We start from the raw sequence: 25,320 nt of genomic DNA, 5'->3' as shown, positions 1-25,320 counted from the left end.
TGGACTCCCCGCCTCCGAGGCCCTGCTTTGGCCGGCGCCCGAGGCCCGAGGGACCGCAACAGGGACGGGAGTTTTTAGCCCGACGAAGGGGGTTGGAGCAACGAGAGGCGGGAGCGGAAGGGGCGCGGGGGCCGGGCCCGAGGCGTGTATGGCGGGTGCCACCGCACAACTCTGAACCACACCGACCTGGCGCCTCTCGGCCAGCCTTCCACCCGAGCCTTCCACCCGACCGGCTGCGTTCAGGACAAGGCCGGTGGAGTGCCGCTTCCCTCCCTGGACTACTTTGCAGAGAGAAGTGGACGGGAGGTCTGTGACTTCTCATTCCTGCAGGTGCGGGGTCACGGCCTTCTCTCAGCTCCCACAACAGAAAAAGCACTCTCGGTGGGTGGGCAAAACAGAGGCCCGGACCGGGGGTCCAGTTGAAGGACAACGGGATGGGGGTGGGGTCCGCACACCCATCCCGGGGCTGGGGGACTTGTGCAGTATATGGAACCACAGAAGAAAAAGGATCTATTTTTTTAATGGCTATGGCTTTTGGCTTTATCGCATGAAGCAGGCACCCTCTCGTCTCAAGGCACAGAGTCCTCTCTTCTGCCCCACCGCGCTGGGTCTCTAGAATCCAGTGCTGAGCTCCAAGGACATCACTGCAAGGCAGCAGAGGCCGTCCTGGGGCTTGGAAGCGCTGCAGCAGCCAGGTAGGGGGCTCAGCGTGGCTCTTCTGCAAGCGTCAGATACCCAGGGCCAAGGCCCAGACTAGCCCCTGCAGCTACAGGGTGTAGGAGGCAGCTGAGATGGTCCCTGAGAATAGGCAGTCCAAGCCCCTCCAACCCCCTAAGCAGGCCCCAGGCCCTGCCAGCGCTGGTCAGTGTCCCAGATCCCTGGGCAGTGTGAAGTCCCTGAAGCTGTAGAAGGAGAGGTCTCCATGATCCACCAGGGCAAATATCAGAGGAACATCCCCGCTCTGGTAGGACAGCCGCTTGAGAGTGCAGAGGTCTGGGACTGGCTCATCAAATCTGCAGGGATAAAAGTGAGACTGAGACCTGGATGTAGCCTACCCACAGGCTTTGAGACCCTGCCCTCTGGCTCCCAGGGAAGGAAGACTAAGAGTTGAGGGAGCAGGAAGTCTGGGCCCTGGGCTCTCCTCTCTGCAAACTGCATGGCTAAGGTCAAGAGAAACCCAGAGTCCTGGTTGGGTGAGGGGGCTGGGGAGAGAGGTTCTCACTGAGCGAGCTCAGGACCGACATGGCAGAGGAGAGACTGTCTGAAAATGCCAGGAATGAGGGCTGCAGACTGGGAATCTTGGGTTCCCACAGCACAAACAGGCCGTGTGGCCTCACTTCAGTTACATAATCTCTCTGGACCTTTCAGGGACTGGCAAACTGGTCAGGGGCTGAAGAGGTCCACTCGGGGTTTATAGAACTAGCAGCAGCCAGGGAACAGTGCTTGCTGGTCTCATACCCACTGATGCACATCCGGGCGTAGGGCTTGCCAGGGTTATTCTTTCGGAACGTGGCCACAGCGTCAGCCTGGTAAACATCAAAGCTGATCTCCAAGCCCCCAGGCTTCTCCGGCAGCCTGAGAACAGAGTGAGAAACTTGAGGGACTCTCCTGCTCCACCTTTTCTTTCCACACCACCAGTTCCCGGAAGCAGCCTGTCCAGGGGAACTGGGGTCTTGCTGTGAGGTGCCACTTGAGGGGCAGGGGGAGGTTCAACTGCCTATCTCAGAACCCTAGGGATAAAGCCATCTCTTGTCCCTCACTCCTCCCGCTCCCCTAGACACAAGGATATTAGCCAGTTGGGGGTCCATGGAATGATCCCCCAGCTCATACCCAACTTTAGGAGTTAAATCCCAGCTGCCACCTCCTGCTGGCAGCCAAAGTTCTGTGGAGACAGGCGCTACCCGGAAACTCACCGGGCACCTCCATCAGCAAGGTGTGTCGTCTGCAGCACAGAGATATGTTGGAGGACTGTGGCTGTAAGGACAGGGAACATAAGTTGTTGGGGAGCGCAGTCATCTACAGACTCCCCTGACATTTCTCAATCTGCCATCTAGTTTAGGGTTCCCAGATTTAGCAGATTTCTTAAAGTATAGGTATGTCCCATGTTGTTTATCTGAAATATAACTGATCGTGCGACCCTAATCTAGTTACATGTAATCTACCATGTTCCCCTAAGGGTTGTAAGTAGCTCTGAGTCCGTTAATACTGTTCTTGCCCTATTTACAGTGATTTTTCAACCGTTTCCAACTCATGGCACACATAAACTAACTACTAAAATTCTGCCGCACACCAAAAAATACATTCTTTTGCTGAGCTGGCAAAAAAAGGTATAATTTTGATTCATTCATACCAGGTGGCTATTGTTGTGTTGGCTGTTGTCATTTTTTATTTGACAATCTAAGGGAAGAGAGGTCAGTGCCCATGACTAGTCAGATATTGCGTGTTTAAAAAACGTTTGCACGGGCGAGGTAGCTCAGTTGGTTAGAGCATCAACCCAATACACCACGGTTTCAGGTTCAATCCCTGGTCAGGGCACATAAAAGAATCAACCAGTGAACGCATAAATAAGTGAAACAAATCGATGTTTCTTCCTCTCTCTAAAATAAAGTAAAAATTTTTACGGCACACGGGCTGAAAATCACTGCCGTTAGTTCCGTTCCTAACACTGCAGGGCATATAGTAAACTTCCTCTTATTTGGCCAACATATCACCTCCTTGTTCCCTCTAACAGCGGAGGGAGAATGGGATCACAGCGACTTGGTGGCAGAGCCATCCACAGGCATCTTGCATATGACATTAAGGACATGGTCGTGTTTTCATTTTTCTCCTCCGGCACTGATTCACCACCTCTGAACCTTCCCACACGGGTCCTTTTGCTGCTTTCCAGAACAGGCTGTCCCTGAGGGTTCCACTTCACGGAACAGCTCTCTCCTCCCTCATCTTTCTTAAGCCTCAGCCAGTCGTGTTCAATCCATGCCTGTTCAAAGTCTGGTGATTTCTTAGCTGCCAGTGGCCTCTGGGGCTAAAGGCAGGGTGAGGCAGTACCTGGGGAGTCTGCCTGGCTGGGACTCAGCAAGGGGGTGACAGGCTGGTCCCACAGGTGTTGGGGGCGGCTCTGGGTGGTCTGCAGGCGCCGTCTCTGCAGCAGCTGTTTGTACTCCTGCCAGCTGGAGCAGCGCTGCACCTCGGGATCCGCGTTCACATCCTCCCGCAAATGCTGGGCCTCTGCCTGTTGTTCCCGCTCGCGTCTGGAGAGCTTCTCCTTCCGCTGGTTCAGCTTCTGGCACCAGGACTCAGCGTCTGTCTCCCGCCCTGCGACATTGGCCGGGAGCAGCTCTGGGGCTGGGGCAAGCAGGAGGGTGTGGCGACTATCTGCGGCCATGTTGGGGAAGGAGATCTGCTCAAAGTTCCAGCGTGGCTTCCGAGTCCCCTTGACCCCATTCTCCACTTTGCCACTTTCCTGGCTGCATCCCACCACCTCCCTGGCCAGGCCAGGGCAAGGCTCCAGGGAACCCAGAGGCTGAAAGAGGCCCGCTGGGCCCTTTACAGGGCTTGACTCCTGGGGTTTCTCCTCGGGGCACCGGCTGTTCTGGTTGTGGGAAGGTGGGACAGAGGTTCCCAGGCTCTCGGGTGTCCCATCCACTCCCTGTAGGGGGTTCTCCAGGATCTTGGGCTTCTTATTAATGGACCTGAGGGATGAGGGGAGGAAACGCAGCACATCTGCTCCTGGTTACTGAGGTGCACACGTCCCACGCGTGCCCCACTGCCTCCCGGAGCCTACACAGGAGCCGCCCAAGCCCAGCTCCTAAACCCACCCATGCATTCTCCAAGATCCCAAACACCAGCACTCTCTCAACAGCTCGGCCCCTCAGAGCTCCCTGGGTGGTGGCCGTGTGGGGAGCATTACCGAGAGCTGGAGCTCCTCCTCTTCCTCTTGCCAATCCCATCCTCCAAACGCTGGTCACTGCTGTCCAAGTTCAGCTGCCTCTCATAAGGGGACAGGATGGAGCTGTGGGGTGAGAATGAGGCAAGCAACAGATCCACCTTCTCAGCCTGGTGCTCCCCGTGGAGTTTGAAAGGGGCTGGCCCAGCACACAAGTCAGTGGGCCAGGGTCAGAGCCACATCCAAGGGCTAAGCCCCAGGCAGATCTGCCCACAGGGTACACAAGGGTGGCCAGAGGGGCCTGCCCAGGCCTCTGGGTCTCACCAATGGCACCTTTGAACAGGGGCTCCCTGGAACCAGGGCTCCTGCAGAGCCAGCAATAAGTGATTAATCACCGGTGAGAAAAACAAGGACGAGAAAAATACAGAAAATAAAAATGGAAATCAAACCCGTGGATATCGCTGTACCATTGTTGTTTCTTATAAACACCATACCGACTCCATATTTGTTTTTTTCTAACCAAAATGAGATACTGCTCTGTTATATTTTGTTTCAGTCAATAATATGGACATGGTTCCTTATCCCTACAGCATTCTTCCCTGCCATTTTTTTTTATGGCTCAAAGACTGCACTGTTCAATATGGTAACTACTAAACATAAATAACTAAGTTAAACTTAAATCCATTAAAGTTAAATAAAATTAAAAATTCAGTTGCACAAGCCACATATACTGGACAGTATAAACAGAACACTTTCATCACCACAGAAAGTTCTAGTGGGCAGTGCTGGTCTAAGGGATACACTAATCTGTGTGACCAGGCCCTCTGTGTTGCACTCACAGGATGTTTCCAAGTTCACTGATTTTGCAAAGTGGTGGTGTTTTGTGTAAGGTCCCCACTAAACACAAGTGATGCGGGGCAGTGATTTTGCTCTCTGCTATTCCTCAGCAACGAGCACAGGGGCTGGCACCCGGTAAGTAGTCAACAAATATTGTTGACGGAATGGATGAGTGCACATTCTCACAGGTGATCTTAGGATATATTCCAACTCCAGAAATTAAAGCTCTGTTCTAGAGCTTTCGTGACCTGCTAACCGCAAAGGCTGCACCAATTTCCACTCTAGGTCTGAAGGTCTCTGTGGCTCTCAGCAACGCTGCATTACTAAGGTGATGACCTCCAGAGGCCCCAGAAGGAAAGAGCATCTAATCTAGCAACTAGAATGTTAAACTCTACTAAACTGCTCATCCTCACTTGGTCCTGCACTCATGCCTGCACTCAACAAATCTGCTTGCACACCTACTAAGTGCCAGGCTCTGTTCTGGTAACCATCTCCATGCTCACAGTGAACGGTAGGTGCTCAATCATCTGTGGAGTGAACAGGCTGAAGATGGGGTTCAGTGTGATAACCCAGGATAAGCTGCAATGACCTTGATTATCCCAATATGTCTCTCAATAAGCATCTTCAGCAGAGGAGCAGAGGCCCCAGCCCACGTCCAGGAGCTGCAGCTCCAGCCAAGGACTCCAGGTAAGCAGAGGCCACTTTCTACTTTGGGGCTAGTCACCCAGGCCCCAGGACCACAACAAACCGGAGGGAAATGGAACAGGGACTTACCTTGGTTGGAACCGTCGAACCACATAGCCCAGTCTCTTCAGGTGGCTGAAGACCTCAAAAGAAAGGAAAGTAAAGGTTCTGTGTCCTTTATAAAATACCACATACTTTCTCCAGACAGAAGCCATCTTCCCCCACCCCCCATTCCAAACCTGGGAAGTGGTTGGACCACACTCCATTATAAACACCCTCCCCAAACTAAGGTCTCAATACGAATGAATTCCTGTCTCTTGCTTACCTTACTTGGCACAAATTACGCATAGCAGTTTCTTGATTTAAATGCAAATCTCAAAAAGCTGATAGCTGATGGGCCAGGCAAAGAACTATGCTCTAAAATGTTTTGATACTAAAGCTGACCGAGTGAAGCTCCTGACTACAATGTGGACAAGAAGGTGGCAGAAGGTGGGGCACACCCCATTCCTCTCCAGGCAAGCTCATCCTCCTGTCCCCATAGTCACATCAGAGAGCTGTATGCAGGAACCTTCCCCATCTTGCTGGATCTCTCAGCAGTCTTCAGCACAATTGACAACTTCTTCCTTAAAAGACCTCTCTTGGCTTCTGTGATGCCACCCCTGCTGGTTTTTCTCCTGCGTTGCTAGACACCCTTCAGTCTCTGTTCCTGGTCTCTCATCTTACCCCTGACCTCCTCACGTTGGAGCACCTGGGTCTCAGATGCAGCCCTCCACTCTGGCCACACACTCATACAGCCCCCTGGTTTTAAATACCCTCCATGTGCTGCCCAGCTGGCGTGGCTCAGTGGTTGAACCATGAGATCAGGTTTCGATTCCACCCCACCCCCCGCCCCCCACCACCTTGCAGGCTCTATCCCCAGTAGGAGACATGCAGGAGGCAGCTGATCAATGATTCTCTCTCATTACTGATGCTTCTATCTCTCTCTCCCTCTCCTTTCCTCTTTGAAATCAATTTTTTTTAAAGTATAAGTACCGTCCAAGTGCTCATGATGTCCACACTTATGTGTCTCCCCCCTTTGTCTTCTTCCTAGCACTCAGTTCTGTGCCATTCATCTTCCTTTTGATGTCGATTATTCATGGCCACCCCTAGGGTGTCAGCACCATGGCAGCGGCGCCCTTGCCTGTCTCACAGCCCCAGCACATGGCTCTGTGGCTAGCACCTCGTAGGTACTTGTAAATACTAACTCCGTGGATGGGTGGCGGATACCTGATACTGCAGGAAAGTCACGGTGCCCTCAGTCAGCAGCAGCTGGTAGGCCTCCTGGATAGACAAGGGCAGGTCTTCATGGAAGAGTTGGATGGAGCCCTGGAAGTGGGGCCAACAGCTCAACTTGTAAGCCCTCCCTGCAATGGCACAGCCAATGGAGCAACATCCTGACTCTAATATCTGTGCAGCTCCCTCCCACCCGCCCCCCACCTCGCCCAGCATTACAGCGAGAACATTGTCACCAGGAAGTGGGGAGCAGCAGCAACACTAACACGCACGGAATCCCTGCTTCCTGCACGGTCTTCTGCTCTAGAAGGCAGGTTACAAGCTCCCTGAATCCTCAGTCGTGTGTACTTTTTCTCCAAAAAGCAAAACACATGCTCTTCCGGTTCCTCGGTCCCAACCCCCTTCCCCGCCATCCTGGGGCCCCACTCACACACTCCAGCAAGTACAGCGCCTCCTCGGGGTGCAGCCGCTGCCGGCCCTGCTCCGAGAAGCCCATGGTCTGCCAGAATTTGCCCTGTGCGGGACCCACAGCGCATGTCACCACGGGGAGGGGGAGGGAGGGGAGGGGAGGGAGTTCCCCGCCCCTGAACACCGCCGCTCACCGCAGGCGTCTTCAACTCCACGAACCCCTCTTCCGGTCTCCATTCGGCGGCCACCAAACTGCCCCTGGCAAAGGGTGGGTCTCAGTCTACCTGGAAGTCCACCCGGCCCGTCCGGCCCCCGCGCACCTGCCCCGCCCCCGGCCCGCCCCGCTCCGCTCACAGGCGCTCCACGCGCTCCTCCGCCAGCAACTGCCAGAGCTCCGCGCGGCACAGGCGCAGCCGCTCGGCCTGGGCCGCCGAGCCGTCGGGGAGGAAGTCCTTGGGGCCATGCGAGCGCTGGGGCAGCTTCTGGGGCCGCGCGCGGGCGGCGAGGAGTTCCCGGGCGCTGGGGCGAGAGGGACGCGGGTCAGAGCCGCGCGTCGGGGACGCCCGCTCCCGCCCGGAACCCCCGTCCCCATTCCCGCGCCCACCCCACGGTCCCGCGAGTCCCCCAGGCCGGGCCGCGCCGCACCTGAGCACGCGCCCCGCAGGAACCTCAATAGTTGTGGGTTCTGGTTCGGGCTCCATCGGGCCGCCTCCTGCGCCTGCGCGCGCCCCGCCCAGGCTCCGCCCACCCCCGGGGCTCCGCGCGGCCCTAGCGCCGGCCGATCTCACCTCCGCGCCTCGGGTCTCCTGTTCCACCCGCGGCTCCCCGCCTTCCCTGCTATCCCGGCTCCCCGCGCAAACTTGTGCCTCGACTCCGGGGGCAGAGCGCGGCAGGTTTCTGGATGTGTAGGGGCTTCCCTCGGCCGTCCCTAGCCCTCCTCTGGGCTCCTCTCTAGTAAGACGTGAGGAACGTGGCGTCTGAAAGTGCAGTAGGAAGAGTCAAAGGCGTGACCCTCCTCTCCGCAGTCCGTGGCTGCTTTAGTTCCCACCATCTGGCGGGACAAGGACGGAAAAAGGGGGGGTTTAAAGAAGGGAGAGCGGTGGGTCCCCCAATTCCGGCTTCGAAAACTGAAGGCCGCCGGGGGCTGTTAGATGCGGGCTGGGGGAGCTCGGGTGTCCTTCGGGGTCTTCCGTTAGGTCCCTTCTGAGGGGCTTGGAAGCCCGGTTTCGAGAGCCCAGGGGGCGGGAGGCGCTGTCCGGCCCGCGATGGTGCTGAAGCGCCACCCCAGTCTGTCATTAGCACCTCCTCGAGGCTGGGGTCCACCCCGCCGCCACCGTGGGCCGCTCCAATACCGTCCGCTAGGTGGCACCATTGCCCCGATCAGCCCGTGGATCGACGACTCCGAAGGCGGGTTGAGGTCACTGCGGGAGTCCCGGGAAGGGCGAGGGGCGAAGAGCAAGGGGGGCTTCCCCAGGGGGGCTCCCCAGGTGGGGTCCCCCGTTTCCAGACTCCACATCACGTCCACTGTCCCACCCAGTCACACACCTTTCGGCCTAAACTCGAGCCCCAGGTCGACCTGGCTCCGCAACTGGAACTCAGGGACGCGAGCTCTCCCCCCTAACAGCCTCCGCTGCACCTGGGCGCATGCGCTGACCCGCCAGCTTCTCCGCTCCGCAGAAGAGCGATGGGGGTGGGGCCTGGCGCGGGTAGGGGCGGGGCCGCAGGCGCTGACTGACAGCCCGATTGCGCGGCCGGGACGGTCCCTCCGCTCCCGATCCGGCGGGAGGGACGGGGGAGGGGCGGGATTTCCTGCGGGAGGCGCCGAGCCGGCCTTGGAAAAGGAGGAGGAGAAAGGGGCTAAGGGGGGCCGTGGGAGCCACCGTCCAGAGTGCCCGGGACCGCGCGGGGCCAGGCGGACCCCCGGCGGGGCGGCCGGGAAAGGTGAGACTGCGTGGCCCGAGCTGGGGGGCAGTACCCTGGAGGGCGGGCACAAACTAACTTTTCCTGCGGGATCAGCGGGTGCCTCCGTCTCTTTGCTCCTTCCGTCCTCCTTCGCGCCTCCTTATTTCGTCCTCCCGCATCAATCGCTCCAACGCTGGTCCCAATCCGTCCCTCCCGCCGCTTTGTTCCCCAGGTCGGCCTGGGCTGGGTTGGGGTTGGGGGTTTGCGCGGCGCTGGGCGGGCATTCCGGGGGGCGGGGGAGCCTGCCCGACCCCAGGCACTGCCAGGGGCGCCCTCCCCCCATGTCGGCCGCGGGCCATCAGAGGGAGTGCCATCAGAGGGAGTGCCATCTGGTTGGGGCTTGGGACGTTTTGGGACCGAGGGGTTCCCAGGCCTGCCCGGGTATCATGCCGGTGTCATGCCGCAGGGCTCGGGCAGCAAATTCGTGGCCACTGAGGAACTGACGTAAGCTTTTCTGCAGTGAAGTTGGGGCTCTGGGCCTCAGGTTCAGGCTTGGGGGGCCAGGCAGCCCCGTGTGCCAGCAGTGCCCCAGCTCTGGTCTCTGTTCTTTGCCCAGCTGCTTCTCCAACCCGCACAAGGCGTGAGGACAGGTCAGCAACAGGTGCTGTGAAATCTCCCTGCCCGAGAAGCAGCCCCCCGCCAGAAATGGGGGGCCCATAAGCTCCCCACTCCACTCTGAATTCATAAAGAGCCCTGCAGCGAGGGCCTCCAGCGATTCTAGTAAAGGGGAGGGAGGGAGGCGTCCGGGGGCTGGCACCTTCGGCAGGGAGTGACCCTCCTGTCTGCCTGGGCCTGACCCTCCCAGGCCCCACCTCCTGGCATGCAGCTGTCCGTGGGTGTCAGCCCCTGGGGCTGTGGAGAACAGGCTGCTGCCCAGGTTGAGATGCTGCCAGGTGCCCTGGGGCCGCAGTGACTCAGCCCCCCTCGCAGAATGCCACCTCTCCCCCCTCCAGATATTCCTCTCATGCATGGCAGCTCCCTTCCCGCTTTGAGTGGCTAGCCCCTCCCTGGGCCCCTAGGGCCGCCGGTGTGGTTGGGGGGCTCCCTGGAGGCCCTGAACTGCTCTTCCTCAGAGCCCTGCTTCTGGGACCCTTGCAGGTTCAGGCCTAGCCCTCAGCAAAAGCACCGCCCCTCTTCCAGACCCCGAGACCTGTCCCCACTGCTGCCCGAGGCCCGAGGGAATGCTGGCGGCTTTCTGGGTGGGCACTGGTGCTCCTGAGCCACGCTGGGAAGATTGGCGCGCCCAGTCCCAGCCCATCCTGGGCTGTCGGAAGCTGCAAGCTGATATCTGTCCAGATTTCCGAGCAGCCTCCGCCCCCTCGGAGATCGGCTTTCCAGCTTGTGGCAGCAGCTCACCAAGCACCTTGTTGGAATACCTGTCAGTGCCTGACAAGAAACCCACCGCCTGAGACACCAGCCACGCTCCCCCAGGACGCCTGGCCCTCCAGCGGGCCAAGGCATGGCAGCCTGACGCCTTGGCTCACACCAGTTTTCGGGCCTCTCCCCTGGACTTCTTGAGGCCAGAGCCCAGCCTGGGGACCAGGATGGGTCGTGAACAGGACCTGATCCTTGCCGTCAAGAACGGAGATGTGACTGGTGTGCAGAAACTGGTGGCTAAAGTCAAGGCTGCGAAGACCAGTGAGTACTTGATGGGCTGACTGTCCAGCTGAGACCCTCCTCTGAGTGCTCAGGTTGCAGAGAAAGAAGGGGGGGAACGGGGTGGGGAGGAGGGGGGTATCAAAGGGGTCGGTGGTGGGGGGAGAACTGTCTTGTTCTATACAGGGAGTGCCTCTGTGTGTGAGAGCCAGAGAGGAAGTTGGGTCCCCCTTGCTGTGTGTCTCAGGCAAATAACTTAACCTCTCTGGTGCTCAGTTCCCTCACCTGTAAAGTAAAAGGTTGAAGTGCATTCATTCAAATTAATATTATTTTTTTAATTCCTCACCCGAGGGTATTTTTTCCATTGCTTTCTAGAGAGAGTGGAAGGGAGGGAGGAGGGGGGGAGAGAGAAACATCTACACGAGAGAGACACATCGATTGGTTGCCTCCCCACGCACCCCTGCTGGGGAACGTGCCCTTGACCAGGAACCGAACCTCTGAGCCAAACCAGCCAGGGCTCATTCAGCTGGTTTTTGAGTGCCTATTGTGTGCCAGCCAGGCTGTGTTCTCCAGCTCTGGGTCCGGCCGTGAATGAAACAAACCGGAATTCCTGCCCTCCTGGGGTTTTCTTCCAGCAGGTGGCTTTCCAGATTGTTCTCTGGAGCCACGGGGTTTCCGATAATGGGTTGGGAAAGACTGAACAGATAGAGCTCCACCCCCACCCACACCGCTTCAACCAGATCTTCTCTGCGTTTATGTCTTAGTTTAATGGGCATATCCATAAAATAGCTTTACAAAGGGAGTTCTACTGCCTAAAACAAAGTCCAACACTACCTCACCACTTGCTAAAGCCCCTGGCTTATCTGCCTGTGTCCCCTGGTGGCGTGTGGCTCAGCTAGTCTGCTGGAGGTTTCTCCATAGCCTGGGGCCACTAGTCTTGACAGGGTTGTGGGGGCTTTGTGCACGGCTGCGCCCCATCTCCTGGGAACCTCTGCTGTGAGACCCCAAGGAGATTAGACTTCAGGGCGAGCTCTCCGGGTCTTCCCAGGAGGACGCTAGACTTGTCCCCTGGAGCCCCTGTACCAGCAGGGGCAGGAGGTGGCTGCTGCCACCACACTGGGGCTGGAGGCGAGAGGGTCCCCCCAGAGTGCTGGGCCTCTAGCCCCAAGATCCACTTTGGCTAATGAAAACACCTAGTTATCCCCACCCACACCCGCTAGTGTGGGTGCCAGAAGGAGGGTTCTTAAGGCTCCCGCCAGGGCAGGAGACCCAAGGTATAGGGAGATGAAGCTGTGGGGGTGTCTGTGCCCTGGGGAAGTGGGTGCAGGGTGAGCACAGTGGGGAGAAGGTGCTAAAGAGGTCCCTGGAGCCCCAAGAGTGGGAACCGCGCACCCTTCTCCCCTCACCTCTGTGTTGTTTTTGGCAACCTGCCCAGTAGGGCCTTGTTTGAGCTGCTATTGGCCTCATAGCCTGGGGCCTCGAAGCGAGGTCCAAAGGAGGACAGGTGGGTGGGGTCTGGCGGCGGTGGGAGCCTCACAGCTGGGCTCCTGGGCTCCAGGAAGGTTCCCTGTGCCCCAGGGGCAATGTCTGTGGGGGAAGCAGTCCCTTCCCCGAGCCCCCGAAGGGACTTGAGCACAGAGTGGGCGCAGGCAGGGTGACAGGGTCCTGGGATGGACACCTCGTGAGGCCCTGGCACTGCGCCTCCCTCCCAGGCCTCTGAGAAGACGGGAAAGCTGGTAAAAAAGTAAAAAAGGCAATCACAAGGTGACATTTCGCAGACCCTACAGTTCATGAACTATTGTGATCCCCTTAACTCCCTGCCTCTACATCCACTTACAGATAAGGCAGCTGACACCCAGAGAGCCCAAGGTCACACAGCCATTGTGCGGCCGATCAGAGGCGAGCCGTGCCCTCTGCCTGTGCTCCCACACTTGGCTGCTCGTCAGAATTACCTAGGACTGTTCTGGACGCGCTCACTCCCTCCTTCCCCCACTCCCTCTCGCGCGCTGTCTCCTCTGGCCAGAGGAAATGGAGCGGGCTGGGGGTGGCCCGCTGAGCTCACATCCTCTGCCCCGGCCTAAATCAGGAGTGACCCTGCCACCCCTCAGCCAGGCCGGGAAAGAAGGTTGTGCTGAAGGGGAAGTGCCTGGAGCCGGGCCCGACCCAGGACCCTCCGCCCTCCCACCAAGGTCCCCAGTCCAGTCACTGCGAGCCTCTCCCCCACCGCCTTTCCGGCCATTGTTCTGGAGAGAACAGAGCCACCCAGCCTGGCCCAGCCCGGCCCCTGTTCCTGTCTCTCCTGTCACATTGTCTTGTCACTCCCGGGAGAGGCTGCACCTCGCCGCCCCGCTGCCCCGTCCCTGGCTGTCCAGCGCAGCAGGTGGAGGCACTTTCTGTGTCATCTTCACTGAGGCCCAGGGAGGTACCTGCGCCAGTAAGAAGCTGAGGCAGGCACTTCCTGCCTCCAGAGCCCTGTTCTTTGCAAGGCCCTGGATGGTTCTGTGTGACAAGGACTCCCAGGGGGCCGGAGGAAGACTGGAGGCCTGTGCTTGTTCTTACCGGCCCCTCCCTCCTCACCTCTGAGTCCCTCCTTGGTTCAGTTATTTGCCTTTGCGGCAGCAGCATAGTTCAGCGCAGCCCTAAATGTAGCTGTCCCCTCCCTCCCCGTCCACGCTCGTCATTTTGGGGTTGGTCCCTCCCTGTTGGAAGGGGGCCCCGTCGTGCTGGGGTATTCAGGGGCCCTCCAGGGCCTGGGGGCAGGCCTGGACCAGCATGCTTGGCACCCCGCCTGCCCGGGGTGAGCCAGCCTCCTCCTGCCCCGCAGGGCTGTGTTCCAGCAGAAGGCAGGGCCGCCTGTGACAGGCATTCCCCTCTGCCCCCGGCACTTAGGAGGGACCACCCCCTCCTGCGCCCTGGCTCACGGGTGGAACACACCTGCATGAATCCTGTCCAGTCCCTGAGGGAGATGAAACAGCATCTTGCCCATGCCTCTAGCTTCTCTAGCCACCACCCAGCAGAGTCTCCTGCCTGGGGCCAGGACGGGGACTGCCCCAGCTTTTGCTGAAGGGCAGCCTCTTGCTGATAATGGCTCATGTGTAGGGAGTGCTAAGTGGGACTCGCTCCCATCTTGCATGCTGACAAGGGTACTCTACCTGGTGGGCAGGTTTTGTGATCAGCCCATTCTATAGATGAGGACACTGAGGCTGAGAGATCCTGTGACTTGTCCAAGATCAGACAGCTAAGTATGCGGCAGAGCCAGCCCTTAGTGTAGGTCTGTCTGGCACCACCTGCTCCACATGCTCCACTCATGGATGTGGTAGGGCTGGGCACTGCGGCCCTGGCATCTGCCCTTCCACTCTCCAGCCTCTAGCCCCTCTCTTTTCCTTCCCAGCCCCCTCATCCCAGCGGGACAATGAGACTCGTTCCTTGGCCCGTTCAGGCAGGAATGCTAACCATGTGCTCGTGGGCCTGTCTATTGAGGGCATGGCATGCCAGTGCCCCCCTCCCCGCCCCCTTGGCGCTATAAACGAGCTGGGCTGGGGGCCCAGGAAAGCTAGGCCACCGCCGCGGCAGCTCCCTCCCTGCACTCCATTCCCTCGAGCTGATGGGCCGATGGGCCCTGGTGGGGAGCCGTAGGCGCAGGACGCTAAGGGGCCATGGGGCAGGTGCTTTCCTGCACACCGAGAGGTCAGCTGGACTTGGGAGGTGGTGAGAGGGAGCGCTGGGTTGGGGTGTGGCTAAGGGCGATCATTCGAGGGTGTCCTGATGCCTCCTGCTCTGACCCCCAGAGCTCCTCGGCTCCACGAAGAGGCTCAACGTCAACTACCAGGACGCTGATGGGTGAGTGAGCCGCCCCTCCCAGGAGCTGTGCCATTGGGGAGGGACGGATGGGAAAGACCTGGGGCCTAGAGCCCCTTCCCCTCTCAAACTTGGCCCTTGAAGTGTGTTTGCTGAAAGCTCTGGGCCTGCCTGTATAGGATGGGAGGGAGGGGTCCTGCCCCTGAGCGAGGGGAGGGGCCCTGGTGCCTCTCTGAGGGGCCTCCTTGGGTCAGATTCCTGCCGGGCCCCCTTTTCTCCCGAGAGGATAGGAGCCCTCAGGCTCCTGCTCCCACGGCCCCCTCCCCTGGGCCGGCTGGGGGGGCAGGCCAGACAAACAGTCCTCTCAGCCCAGACACTGAGCCCTTTCATGCCGCTGCCCGGCTGCTCTGCGCTCCCACGGCAGGGGGGGGGTCCCACAGTGGGCAAGTAACCCAGCCCTGCTAGCCCCCAGGATGGGTCTGGTGTGGAAGACAAGGACTTGGGGGGTAGGGGCTACTCACTGACACCCCCACCATGTGTCCCACCACGCTAGGTTCTCTGCTCTGCACCATGCCGCCTTGGGGGGCAGCCTGGAGCTCATTGCCTTGCTGCTGGAGGCTCAGGCCACTGTGGACATCAAGGACAGCAATGGTGAGACCCCCAGGGAGCCCGCCACCCGACCATTCGGCCGGAGCTTGCTTCCGCTACAGCGCAGCAATACTAATAGCTGTTGGCATCGTTTCTCTGGGCTTGCAAATGCTTCACCTCTTCAGTCTCCATCACATGTGGGGTAGCGGGTGGTACTGATGTCCCAGTATGCAGGGGAGGGGGTTGAGATTAGGTCACTGTCAGGAGGTCACCCATGGTGGGCAAGGTACGGCCGGACCGCTTGCTGACCAAGCCCAGGTGCAGCCGGCATCGCTCGTGTCAGTCTGTCTCCCTTCCAGCTGGGGTGGCTCCAGACCCTGCTCGGTTCCCTCCCCGGACCCCACACCGACCAGGCCCCCCTCAGAAGCCCCTTCCCTCCTGCAGGCATGCGCCCGCTGCACTATGCCGCCTGGCAGGGCCGGCTGGAGCCCGTGAGGCTGCTGCTGCGGGCCTCTGCGGCCGTCAACGCCGCGTCTCTGGACGGGCAGATCCCGCTGCACCTGGCTGCCCAGTATGGCCACTACGAAGTGGTACGTGAGCCCGCCCGCCCGCCCACAGGGGCGCTGGGGCCGGGGGCCGGGGCTGGCACTGAGGGGCTGGCCAGGCCAGACCCCTTACTCGGCTCCCCCTTCCCCCCCAGTCAGAAATGCTCCTCCAGCATCAGTCCAACCCGTGCCTGGTCAACAAGGCCAAGAAGACACCCCTGGACCTGGCCTGCGAGTTTGGGCGGCTCAAGGTGAGGCCTGCGGCCCTTGGGGGGCTGGTTCTGGGCGTCTGTGGGCGTCTCAAGAGGAAGCTCTACCTGGGTGCTGATTACTGCAGGTGGCCCAGCTGCTACTGAACAGCCACTTATGTGTGGCCCTGCTGGAGGGCGAGGCCAAGGACCCGTGTGACCCCAACTACACCACACCCTTGCACTTGGCCGCCAAGAACGGCCACAGAGAGGTCATCAGGTACCCATCGCTCCCCCCACCTTCATTTCCTCATCCCCTTCCTGGGGGGCCAGCAGTGTCCCCTCGGTGCCCTGCCCTGCTGCCCTCTTCACCTTTGCCCCCAGCAATTGGCTTCCTCTCCTGCCCCCACCACCCTGTGACTCCCCTGCCTCCACAGGCAGCTGCTGAGAGCTGGGATTGAGATCAACCGCCAGACCAAAACGGGCACGGCGCTGCACGAGGCCGCGCTGTACGGCAAGACCGAGGTGGTGCGGCTGCTCCTGGAGGTGGGTGTGGGCGCCTGGTCATCCCGCAGGTGCCCCCAGAGCCCACCAGTTGCCGGGTCTGAGGCTGGCTGTGGAGGCTATGAGCGGTGTCCCTCACCAACATGGTGGCCAAGTGGCTGGAGAGCAGCCCCACTTCTACCTCTTACTGGATGACCTTGAGCTCGTCCTTGACCCTACCTCTGAGCTTCCATGTCCTCATCTGTAAAATATGGAGATAGTACCTGCCTCCTGGTAGTGATGAGGATTGTGGGAAGTGACCAGCGAGGTGCTTAGTGCTCGCTCACTCCGCACTGTGTCCCCAGGGCGGGGTGGACGTGAACATTCGGAACACGTACAACCAGACGGCACTGGACATCGTGAATCAGTTCACCACCTCCCAGGCCAGCCGGGAGATCAAGCAGCTGCTGCGGGGTGAGTGTGTGTGGGAGACCCCGCCCAGGGGGCCTCCAGTGGGTACCGGGAAGCAGGGGTGGAGTCACACTCCTGGGGCTGGGGCTAGTCAGGGGGAGTGCTGTGGGGATGATGAGGCAGGGACCTGGGAGGGGCCTGGAGGGGACAGCAGGGGTAGGAAGACGTCCTAAGGACCGAGTTGACACCTGTCCTCCGCCTTCTCTTAGAGGCCTCGGGGATCCTGAAGGTTCGAGCGCTCAAGGACTTCTGGAACCTCCATGATCCCACTGCCCTCAATGTCCGGGCAGGGGACGTCATCACGGTGAGGGCCTGGTGCAGCCATTCCTTTGCGAATACAAGTGGTCACTGTCCCTTACTTGATGGGGACCTGCTGTGGGTTAGGCTCTGTGCTAAGGCCTTTATATGATTTTCCAGTCCAGGTGAGGTAGGCGCTATCACCTTTCCCTTTGTAGAGACAAAATTCAGGCTTAGGGAAGTTAATGTGACTTCCCAAGGCCACATGGCTAGCAAGCAGTGGAGCTGGGATTTCAACCGGGCTGATGCCAGGACTTTTATTTGTGTTCTAGAGGCACACGGTGACCTGGGCTGGATGCTGACGGCAGGCACAGAGCTGTGGGCTGACTTTTGCATTAGAGACCAGCTTCTTGGGGGTGGGGGACCGCAGCTACAGGGCTGGCCGCCTGCCCTGGCTTGATACAGGAAGTAACCATTGCCTCCCCCTCCCCCATCTGCCACAGGTGCTAGAGCAGCATCCTGATGGCCGCTGGAAGGGCCACATCCACGAGAGCCAGAGGGGCACGGACCGTGTGGGCTACTTCCCCCCGGGCATTGTCGAGGTGGTCAGCAAGCGGGTGGGCATCCTTGCGCCCCGCCTCCCCTCTGCACCCACACCCCTGCGCCCGAACTTTTCTCGGACACCGCAGCCCCCGGCTGACGACTCCCTGCACCCTCTCACCTATGGCCAGCTCCCTCGGGTGGGCCTCAGCCCAGACAGCCCAGGTACATCCTCCCGGAGGGCAGCCTGGCACCAGGGTGGGCGTCTGACTGCCAGTCAGCTGTTGGCAGGACCAACTGGGACTCTAACCCCTTTGCTTCTGCCTTTCCAGCAGGTGACAGGAATAGCGTGGGTAGTGAGGGCAGTGTGGGCAGTATCCGCAGTGCTGGCAGCGGGCAGAGTTCCGAGGGCACCAACGGCCACGGCACTGGGCTCCTGATTGAGAACGCCCAGGTATGAGGGAGGGGGTGTTGACGGGGCAGGGCTCCCCCTCCTGCTGCCACTTCCCCGAACACTGAGTCGCTCCTTCCCTGTGTGCAGCCGCTTCCCTCTGCCGGAGAGGACCAGGGGCTGCCGGGACTGCACCCCCAATCCCTGGCAGGTAGGAAAGGTAAACGGGACCTGGATGGGCTGGGAGAGGTGCAGGTGAGGCGGCTGAGGGCTTGGCACCCCTTCATGCTGCCACCCCTGGTTCCATTTCTGTCCCTCCTTAAAGGCAGCCTGAGCCACCGCCCTCTGGCCAACTGTCACTCTGGGGAGCAGCTCTTCACCCAGGACGTGAGGCCGGAGCAGCTGCTGGAGGGGAAGGTGAGGCCTCCACTGGGCAGGGGGCTGCGGGCCCCGGGTGGGGGTTGCATGGGCCTCAGTATGGACTTCAGTCCCTTCTCAGGCCACTCAGTCCAGGCCCCTAGGGGCGGCTGGGCGGCTGGCTGGGCCCTGGCCCTGGCCCCTGCTCAGCACACTCGGCTCATTAATGTCAGCCCTATCCCGACCTCAGGATGCCCAGGCCATTTATAACTGGCTCAGTGAGTTCCAGCTGGAGGGCTATACCGCCCACTTCCTGCAGGCCGGCTACGACGTGCCAACCATCAGCCGCATGACGCCCGAGGTGGGTGCCCCGTGGGAGGGCGGGGGAGGGCCCAGGAGGCACAGCAGGGGCTAATGGCACCACTCTGGGGCAGGACCTGACGGCCATCGGGGTGACCAAGCCTGGGCACAGGAAGAAGATCGCCTCCGAGATCGCCCAGCTCAGCATCACCGAGTGGCTGCCCAACTACATCCCGGTGAGTGGGCGGCCGCACGCGCTCCCACGCTCAGCTGTGGCTGCGGCGCCTCCTGGCTTGGGGCCGAGGCTGGCGGGGGAGCCTGCTCCGATGGCGCTGGTGCTCTTGCAGGCGGACCTGCTGGAGTGGCTGTGCGCGCTGGGGCTGCCGCAGTACCACAAGAAGCTGCTGAGCAGCGGCTACGACTCCATGGGGCTGGTGGCCGACCTCACCTGGGAGGAGCTGCAGGAGATCGGCGTCAACAAGCTTGGTGAGCCCGGCTGCACTGGGGCCTCTGGCCAGGCACCCACCTGCCGCCCAGGGTCTTCAAAATGTTTTCAGGGTCCAGGCCCAGAAGAGAGAACGGGGTTGGAGAGGAACTGGGGTGGCCCTGTGCAGCCCCACTAACCCTGCCACCCGTATGCACCCCTCAGGTCATCAGAAGAAGCTCATGCTGGGTGTGAAGCGTCTGGCTGAGCTCCGGCGGGGCCTGCTGCACGGGGAGGCCGCAGGCGAGGGCGGCCGCCGACTGGCCCGGGGCCCGGAGCTGATGGCCATCGAGGGGCTGGAGAATGGGGACGGACCTGCTGCGGCTGGCCCACGCCTTCTCACCTTTCAGGGCAGCGAGCTGAGCCCAGAGCTACAGGCAGCCATGGCCGGGGGCGGCCCTGAGCCACTCCCCCTGCCCCCTGCCCGCTCCCCAAGCCAGGAGAGCATTGGAGCTCGCTCACGGGGGTCTGGCCACTCACAGGAACAGCCTGCCCCTCAGCCCAGCAGTGGAGACCCTAGCACCCCACAGGAAAGGAACCTTCCGGAGGGCACAGAGCGGCCCCCTAAGCTTTGTTCCCCACTTCCTGGCCAAGGGCCTCCTGGTTATGTTTTTATGTACCCCCAGGGCTCACCCTCCAGCCCAGCCCCAGGGCCACCTCCGGGTGCACCCCGAGCCTTCTCGTACTTGGCTGGCCCCCCTGCCGCTCCTCCAGACCCTCCTCGGCCCAAGCGCCGGTCCCACAGCCTGAGCCGCCCGGGCCCGGCCGAGGGGGAAGTCGAGGGGGAGGCCGAAGGGCCGGTGGGCAGTGCTTTGGGCAGTTACGCCACCCTCACCCGGCGACCAGGACGCAGCACCCTAGCCCGGCCCAGCCCTAGCCAGACCCCAGTTCGAGGAGCTCCCCGTAGCCAGTCCTTTGCCCTTCGGGCCCGACGCAAAGGCCCCCCCCCACCTCCTCCAAAGCGCCTCAGCTCTGTCCCTGGCCCCACCCCGGAGCCACCTCCACTAGATGGAAGCCTAGGGCCCAAAGAGGGGGCCCCGGGGCCCCGAAGGCGAACACTGAGTGAACCAGCTGGCCCATCAGAGCCCCCAGGCCCTCCTGCCCCCACGGGCCCCGCATCAGACACGGAGGAAGAGGAGGATCCGGGGCCTGAGGGGACCCCCCCTTCCCGGGGCAGCTCGGGGGAGGGGCTCCCGTTTGCGGAGGAGGGGAACCTGACTATCAAACAGCGGCCCAAGCCGGCCGGGCCCCCGTCCCGGGAGACGCCAGTGCCCACCGGCCTCGACTTCAACCTCACAGAGTCAGACACTGTTAAGCGGAGGCCCAAATGCCGGGAGAGAGAGCCACTGCAGACGGCACTTCTGGCCTTCGGAGTGGCCACCACCATGCCCAGCCCCTCTGTCCCCCTGCCCTCCCAGACCCCCAGCGAGTCCCCTGTGGCTTCCCCCTGCCCTCCTCAGCCAGACCCTAGCAGCCTTCCAACTCAAGGAGCTCCAGCCCCTCTCCCTCCCAGCCCTCCCACCCAGCCCTCCAAGCCCCCCTGCCCTGGGCCAGCTCTGGAGAACTCGGCAGGCAATCGGCAGCGTGGGGAACCAGAGCCCCCAGCTCCGCCCGCTGCCCTCATCAAGGTGCCTGGAGCAGGTATGAGGCAGGGCCTGCGGGGACCGGGCACTGCTGGCAGGGGTTGTGTCCAGCCCAGTTGAGTCACAAGCCAACCTGTCTCTGCAGGAACAGCTCCCAAGCCTGTGTCTGTGGCCTGCACCCAGCTGGCATTTTCTGGCCCTAAGCTGGCTCCCCGACTTGGCCCCCGCCCTGTACCGCCTCCCCGTCCAGAGAGCACGGGGGCTGTGGGCTCGGGCCAGGCCCAGCAGAGACTGGAACGGACCAGCTCGTCCCTGGCAGCTGCACTGCGGGCCGCAGAGAAGAGCATTGGCGCTGAGGAGCGAGAGGGGTGAGGGCTGCTGGGCAGGGAGGGGGAGAAGGTGGCGGCATAGGGAAAATTCCTCCCATATCCTCTTTCCGGGGGTCCTGGGGTTGTTGGGGGGCAGGGACCTCACAGGCAGATCCTCAGTCTGGGATCCCCTGTTGGAATGGGAGGAGCCCAGGTCTTGGTCACCTAGGTCTGACCTGCAGGGAAGTTGGCTGCTGCCACTTAGAGGCACATGAGCTTGGACAAGTCATTTGAGCCCCAGTGCACTCATGTAAGGAAGGGACAGCGACTCCTTCTTGGAAAGCACTTGGCACCAACCAGGCTCAGTCGCAGGGCCCTTGCCCAGGGCTGGCGGGGTGATCTATTGGCCGATCTGACCCGGTGCTTCCCCCCTACAGCCCCCCCAGCACCTCCACCAAGCACATCCTGGATGACATCAGCACCATGTTTGACGCCCTTGCTGACCAGCTGGACGCCATGCTGGACTGATCTAGACCCACCTGCAGCGTCCATTGCCTTTGCCCCAACACAGACGTTCCTGCCGCCCTAGCAGGGTCCCTCCTGCTGCTCCGAGCCAGTGACTGTTAGCACTGCAGTTCCAGGGGAGCCGCCCCCTGGGGGGGGTCCAGGGAGCTTGTCAGAACCTGATATCTCAGCGAAACCCCTCCCAGTGTCTAACCTGAGCAAAGAGCCCTACCCTTTGGTCAGGGACCCTGGTAAGAGCTCCCGCCCAGGGAGAAAGGTGGTGGCAGAGCTTCTGTGCCCCTCCCCCCGCAAGTGTCTCACGCTCCTGTGCCAAGGGCCTCTTGCCACCGGCTGTGCTGTCCGGTGCAGAGGCCGGAGGAGAGGTGTGTCTGGCCGGGTCCCACAAGTGTACATAGGACATGTAAATAAACACCGGGGCTGCTTGCTGGAGGCGGCAGTGCCCAGGCCAGACGCCGGTTCCTCCCCTGCCTGTGAGGCAAAGCTGGCGGGGTGGGGGCAGCGAGATTAATAGACCCCCAAAGTCCAAACTTTTTCAACTGTAAATGTTATTTTTTAAGCAGAGAGAAATGCATATATTTTAAATGGAATTTATTCTATAACTGCCTGAGAAGACGCAGTGGGGAGGGGCTTCCAGCCACGGCAAGAGTGCCCACTGCCCGCTCGGGGCTGGAAGCCTGACCTGGTTGGCCGGGCCCTGGCTCTGTAAATTAACCTCTTACCCCAACTAACGCCAATGAAAGTGTCATTCCACGTGATTGCCTGTGTGTTTGGATCTGTGCTGTGGACCTCAGCCGGAACCCTGGGCTCGGTCGCAGCGGAAGGAGGAAGGCTCGAGCCCTCTCCTCCCCTTAGTGGCTGCCTCATGGACCAGCCACAGGTTTTTCTTACGCAATTTATAAGTTTTAATACAAACCAGTCTACATTCATTCCTAAAAGGCTCATTTCCAGTAAAAAATATACACCAGTAAAAACATTCTCACAGGAGAACGATGCAGGGGCTGGAGGAGCCCTGGGCGTGTCCCCGAGACTGACTGGTGGCCAGCTCGAGGCAGGCACAGGGTGAGGGGGGCCTTCACCTTCAGGTCCCTGTGAGGCTCCCCTACAGAGGGAGGAGGGGAAGTGCTTGGCCACATCCAGGTCCCTGCCCCAGGAAGACAGGATGGAGGGTCACCCTGGCCTTCAACGGCGACCTTGAGAGTTGACTGGACCCCCCCACAGCTGCTGCCAATGTTCCTTCCAAAAAGGTTGAGGCCCTGGCCCCACATTCACAGCCCCGCCCAGGGGCCCCAGAGCACAGGGCACTGGCTTAGTGCACCCTGAAGAGGGACAGCCCCCAGGAGGAGTGGGCTGGGAGCCCCTTTGCGAAGCACATGAGGTCAGACATTCAAGAAGGCCCCTGTTGAGGCCCAGGGAAGAGCCAGGCTGTCCTGACACGGCCTTGGCTCCTTCACTCCACAGTAGCCCTGGGGTCAAGACGACAGCTGGGTCTGGCACGGGGATCTGGGCCTCCAGTGCCATGGGGCACAAGAGCAAACCCTGAAACATTCATGATACCAACTCCCCAGACTCAGAAATGGGTCTGGTACTGTGACCACCAAGGCCGATGGCTCAGAAGGGAGAGTTCATGCCCAGCTTGGTTTCAAACTGCAGCTTCTGTCGCTTCTGGTAGCGGACCCGGACCCTGCGGGCGGGGGGGGGGGGGGGGGGGGGGGGGGCCGGGGGGTGGGGAGATTAAATCAGGGGTCAGGGCAGGCCACAGGAGGAGGCAGGGATGGGTAGCCAGGAGGCGAGGGAATGATGCCCAGGGGATGACAGGCTTAGGGAGCAGGCCCGGCCCAGAGGGAGTGCCCTGCTGGTGGCTCACCGGATCTCGTGCAGCTTCACGATCTCGTTGCTGACCACCACGAGGACCAGGGACAGGCAGCCCAGGAGCCACGTCAGCAGAGGCACGTCCTCCAGGCCAAAGTGGACGCGGCTGTCCCTGTGCGTCCACAGCTGCAGGTCAACCGCCGTCTGGACCACCTGCCCCAGCAGCCTGCAGGCGGGGGGTGGCAGCACCGGGTCAACCTGGGACTTCTCGCTCCCTTCCCTGCTTTCCTCAGCACAGCAGTAGCTCAAGATGAGCACCCTTCAATCTCCAGCCCAAACCCACCCTCAAGTCATAGCCCTGCCTGAGCCCCCGCCCCCTCCTCCAGCTGAGCCACACTCACACCACGGGCACCGTCATGGACCACCAGAGGTTGGTCAAGGGGCTCTTTCTCCACAGGGGCTTGGTGCGATGCACGTGGGTGACAGAAATGAAGACTGGAGAAAATGGGATCAGAGGGGGCGTCAGACTTGCCACGGCCCAAGGCCTGGTCCCCGGGGCACCCTGCCAGCCACCACTGGCCCCCTTCTGGGAGCCCTTACCAGTGTGCAGGACGATCAGGGCGGCAGTGAGCTTCTGAGCCAGTAGCAGCCCATTGGCAAAGTCATCAAACCAGGCTGGAGCCGTGTCAGCATGGCTGCCAAAGCAAGGTGTGCACTCAGCCCTCTCTGGGCCCTGCAGAGGTGGCCTGGGGGTGAGGTGGGGCCGGGGGCGGGACTCACCTGGGCAGCATGATGGAGGAGCAGTTGGTGAGGTTGCGGGCCCGGGAGCTGTCACAGAAGCTCTGCAATGTGAAGCCAAAGCAGATGAGGCACGAGCCAATGGTGAGGCTGAACTTGAGCAAGAAGCAGAGCAGGAAGTAGTGCTGGGTCTGTGGGAAGAAGGAGGCCTGTCACTCCAGAGGCCATGGTCCCTCCGGCACTTGGCACTCGGATTCAACAGGCTCTTCAGTGAGTGGGCAGCCCGGATGGGGGAACAGAGCAGGGACTGCCTGCCCCGGTGAGGATCTTTCCCAGCTCTGTCCCCCCACCTCCCTTTGGTGGGGGGCACTGTGATGGAGGCCCATCTGATCACTCCCTGCCTCAAGGATCAGCCTCTTCTATGCTCGTTCCTGGGAAAGGCCCAGGCTCACAGCTCCACTTCGCTTACCTTCTTAGGAATGGAGAGAAGGTTTTTCCCTGTTGCCACAGACATGACGGAGCTATGGGGGGGCTTCCCCAGCAGAGAGATGCTGAAAAGCAGAGACTGGGTGAAGGGCGGGCCATGACCCTCTGTCTCCCAATTCCCATGTGAGAAGCCTTTTCGGAGTCTTGGGTCAGGGTTGGTGGGCAGGAGGGATAAGACAAAGGGGCACCCACCACAACACACACACCCATGCTCCCTCTGCGAGAGGAGATGAGCACTGAGCAGGGCTCCCTGAACCCGGTTCCTGGGGTGCTCGGTGACCTCCACCCCGCCTGCCTGGGCACAGAGGGCCGGCCGGCTTCTCACCTGAGCAGGGGATAGCAAAAGCAGGACAGCCACAGGATGTCGGTGGTACTGAGCAGTGGTGGCAGCTGGACTAGGCAAGAGAGGAACTGGGCCAGGAGAGCCCCGGAAGCACGGTTAGATTCTGACAAACAGGACGCTGGGAGCCCCGAGGCTGCCTCGCCCTGGGCCCAGACAGACGCTCACGTCCTGGCCTAGTGGAGCTGGGGCTGGAGGGGACACTATTCTGCTCAGGGGTCATCTCCAAAAGCCCAGCGGTGTCAGGGGGGCTCTGGGGGTCCCTAGGCTGTGCTGCATCCTCCTAGCTCCCAACTGGCCTCAGACTCTGGCCCTTGAGCAAAGAAGCAGGTGGGGAGGGGACAATGTCTGTGCTGGCCCGGCTCACCTGGATGACCACGAGAGACAGCTGGCACTGCAGCAGGAAGAGGAAGCACTTGCGAATGCCGTAAGTGGCATGCCGAGCCTAGGGGCCGGGAAGGACAGATTGTGGCCTCGCTCAGACCCTATAGCTGACAAACCTCAGCC

The 25,320-nt window shown here is 60.8% G+C and overlaps 3 protein-coding genes across 13 annotated transcripts in view; 1 reads left to right on the top strand and 2 right to left on the bottom strand.

The window, feature by feature from the left end:
• Positions 1-512: 512 nt before the first annotated feature.
• On the bottom strand, positions 513-7,806 carry TSEN54 (tRNA splicing endonuclease subunit 54). The gene is made up of 11 exons (XM_070394572.1): positions 7,730-7,806; positions 7,439-7,603; positions 7,279-7,342; positions 7,107-7,190; positions 6,671-6,769; positions 5,495-5,547; positions 3,908-4,009; positions 3,046-3,689; positions 1,914-1,974; positions 1,459-1,575; positions 513-1,013 (listed from the first exon to the last, which is right to left on the bottom strand). The coding sequence occupies exons 1-11, from the start codon at positions 7,783-7,785 to the stop codon at positions 863-865; spliced, it is 1,596 nt and encodes a 531-aa protein (XP_070250673.1). The 5' UTR covers positions 7,786-7,806; the 3' UTR covers positions 513-862.
• A 1,104-nt stretch (positions 7,807-8,910) lies between these two features.
• Positions 8,911-22,195, top strand: CASKIN2 (CASK interacting protein 2). Of its 7 annotated transcripts, none has more exons than XM_070394540.1 (20): positions 8,911-9,025; positions 10,187-10,684; positions 14,431-14,482; positions 14,994-15,091; positions 15,473-15,618; positions 15,729-15,824; positions 15,911-16,041; positions 16,199-16,307; positions 16,610-16,718; positions 16,925-17,019; positions 17,456-17,717; positions 17,825-17,946; positions 18,034-18,103; positions 18,209-18,300; positions 18,491-18,601; positions 18,675-18,776; positions 18,888-19,026; positions 19,190-20,665; positions 20,753-20,975; positions 21,353-22,195. In XM_070394540.1, exons 2-20 carry the CDS (start codon positions 10,591-10,593, stop codon positions 21,441-21,443), a joined length of 3,618 nt encoding a protein of 1,205 aa, XP_070250641.1. In that variant the 5' UTR covers positions 8,911-9,025; positions 10,187-10,590; the 3' UTR covers positions 21,444-22,195. The 7 variants fall into 7 exon arrangements, with proteins under 7 accessions (XP_070250641.1, XP_070250645.1, XP_070250642.1 ...); XM_070394544.1 differs by having other exon boundaries at positions 10,145-10,684; positions 15,920-16,041; XM_070394541.1 differs by having other exon boundaries at positions 10,145-10,684; positions 17,828-17,946.
• The window catches only part of TMEM94 (transmembrane protein 94), a 31,425-nt gene continuing 28,116 nt past the window's right edge, over positions 22,012-25,320 (bottom strand). For all 5 annotated transcript variants that reach the window (XM_070394526.1, XM_070394528.1, XM_070394523.1 and 2 more), the window contains 8 exons: positions 25,181-25,258; positions 24,799-24,884; positions 24,457-24,538; positions 24,030-24,178; positions 23,850-23,944; positions 23,651-23,744; positions 23,305-23,475; positions 22,012-23,121 (listed from right to left, as the gene is read on the bottom strand). In XM_070394526.1, coding sequence (XP_070250627.1) covers positions 23,049-23,121; positions 23,305-23,475; positions 23,651-23,744; positions 23,850-23,944; positions 24,030-24,178; positions 24,457-24,538; positions 24,799-24,884; positions 25,181-25,258 — 828 coding nt within the window. In that variant the 3' untranslated portion in view covers positions 22,012-23,048. The remainder of the gene's footprint in view (positions 23,122-23,304; positions 23,476-23,650; positions 23,745-23,849; positions 23,945-24,029; positions 24,179-24,456; positions 24,539-24,798; positions 24,885-25,180; positions 25,259-25,320) is intronic.

The sequence above is a fragment of the Myotis yumanensis genome, unplaced genomic scaffold, assembly GCF_028538775.1.
Source record: "Myotis yumanensis isolate MYYU_CA2020_CCGP unplaced genomic scaffold, mMyoYum1.0.hap1 SCAF_16, whole genome shotgun sequence".
NCBI classification, from domain to species: domain Eukaryota; kingdom Metazoa; phylum Chordata; class Mammalia; order Chiroptera; family Vespertilionidae; genus Myotis; species Myotis yumanensis.
Note: the sequence above shows the minus strand (reverse complement) of the source record. Positions and strands in the feature narration are given on the sequence as shown.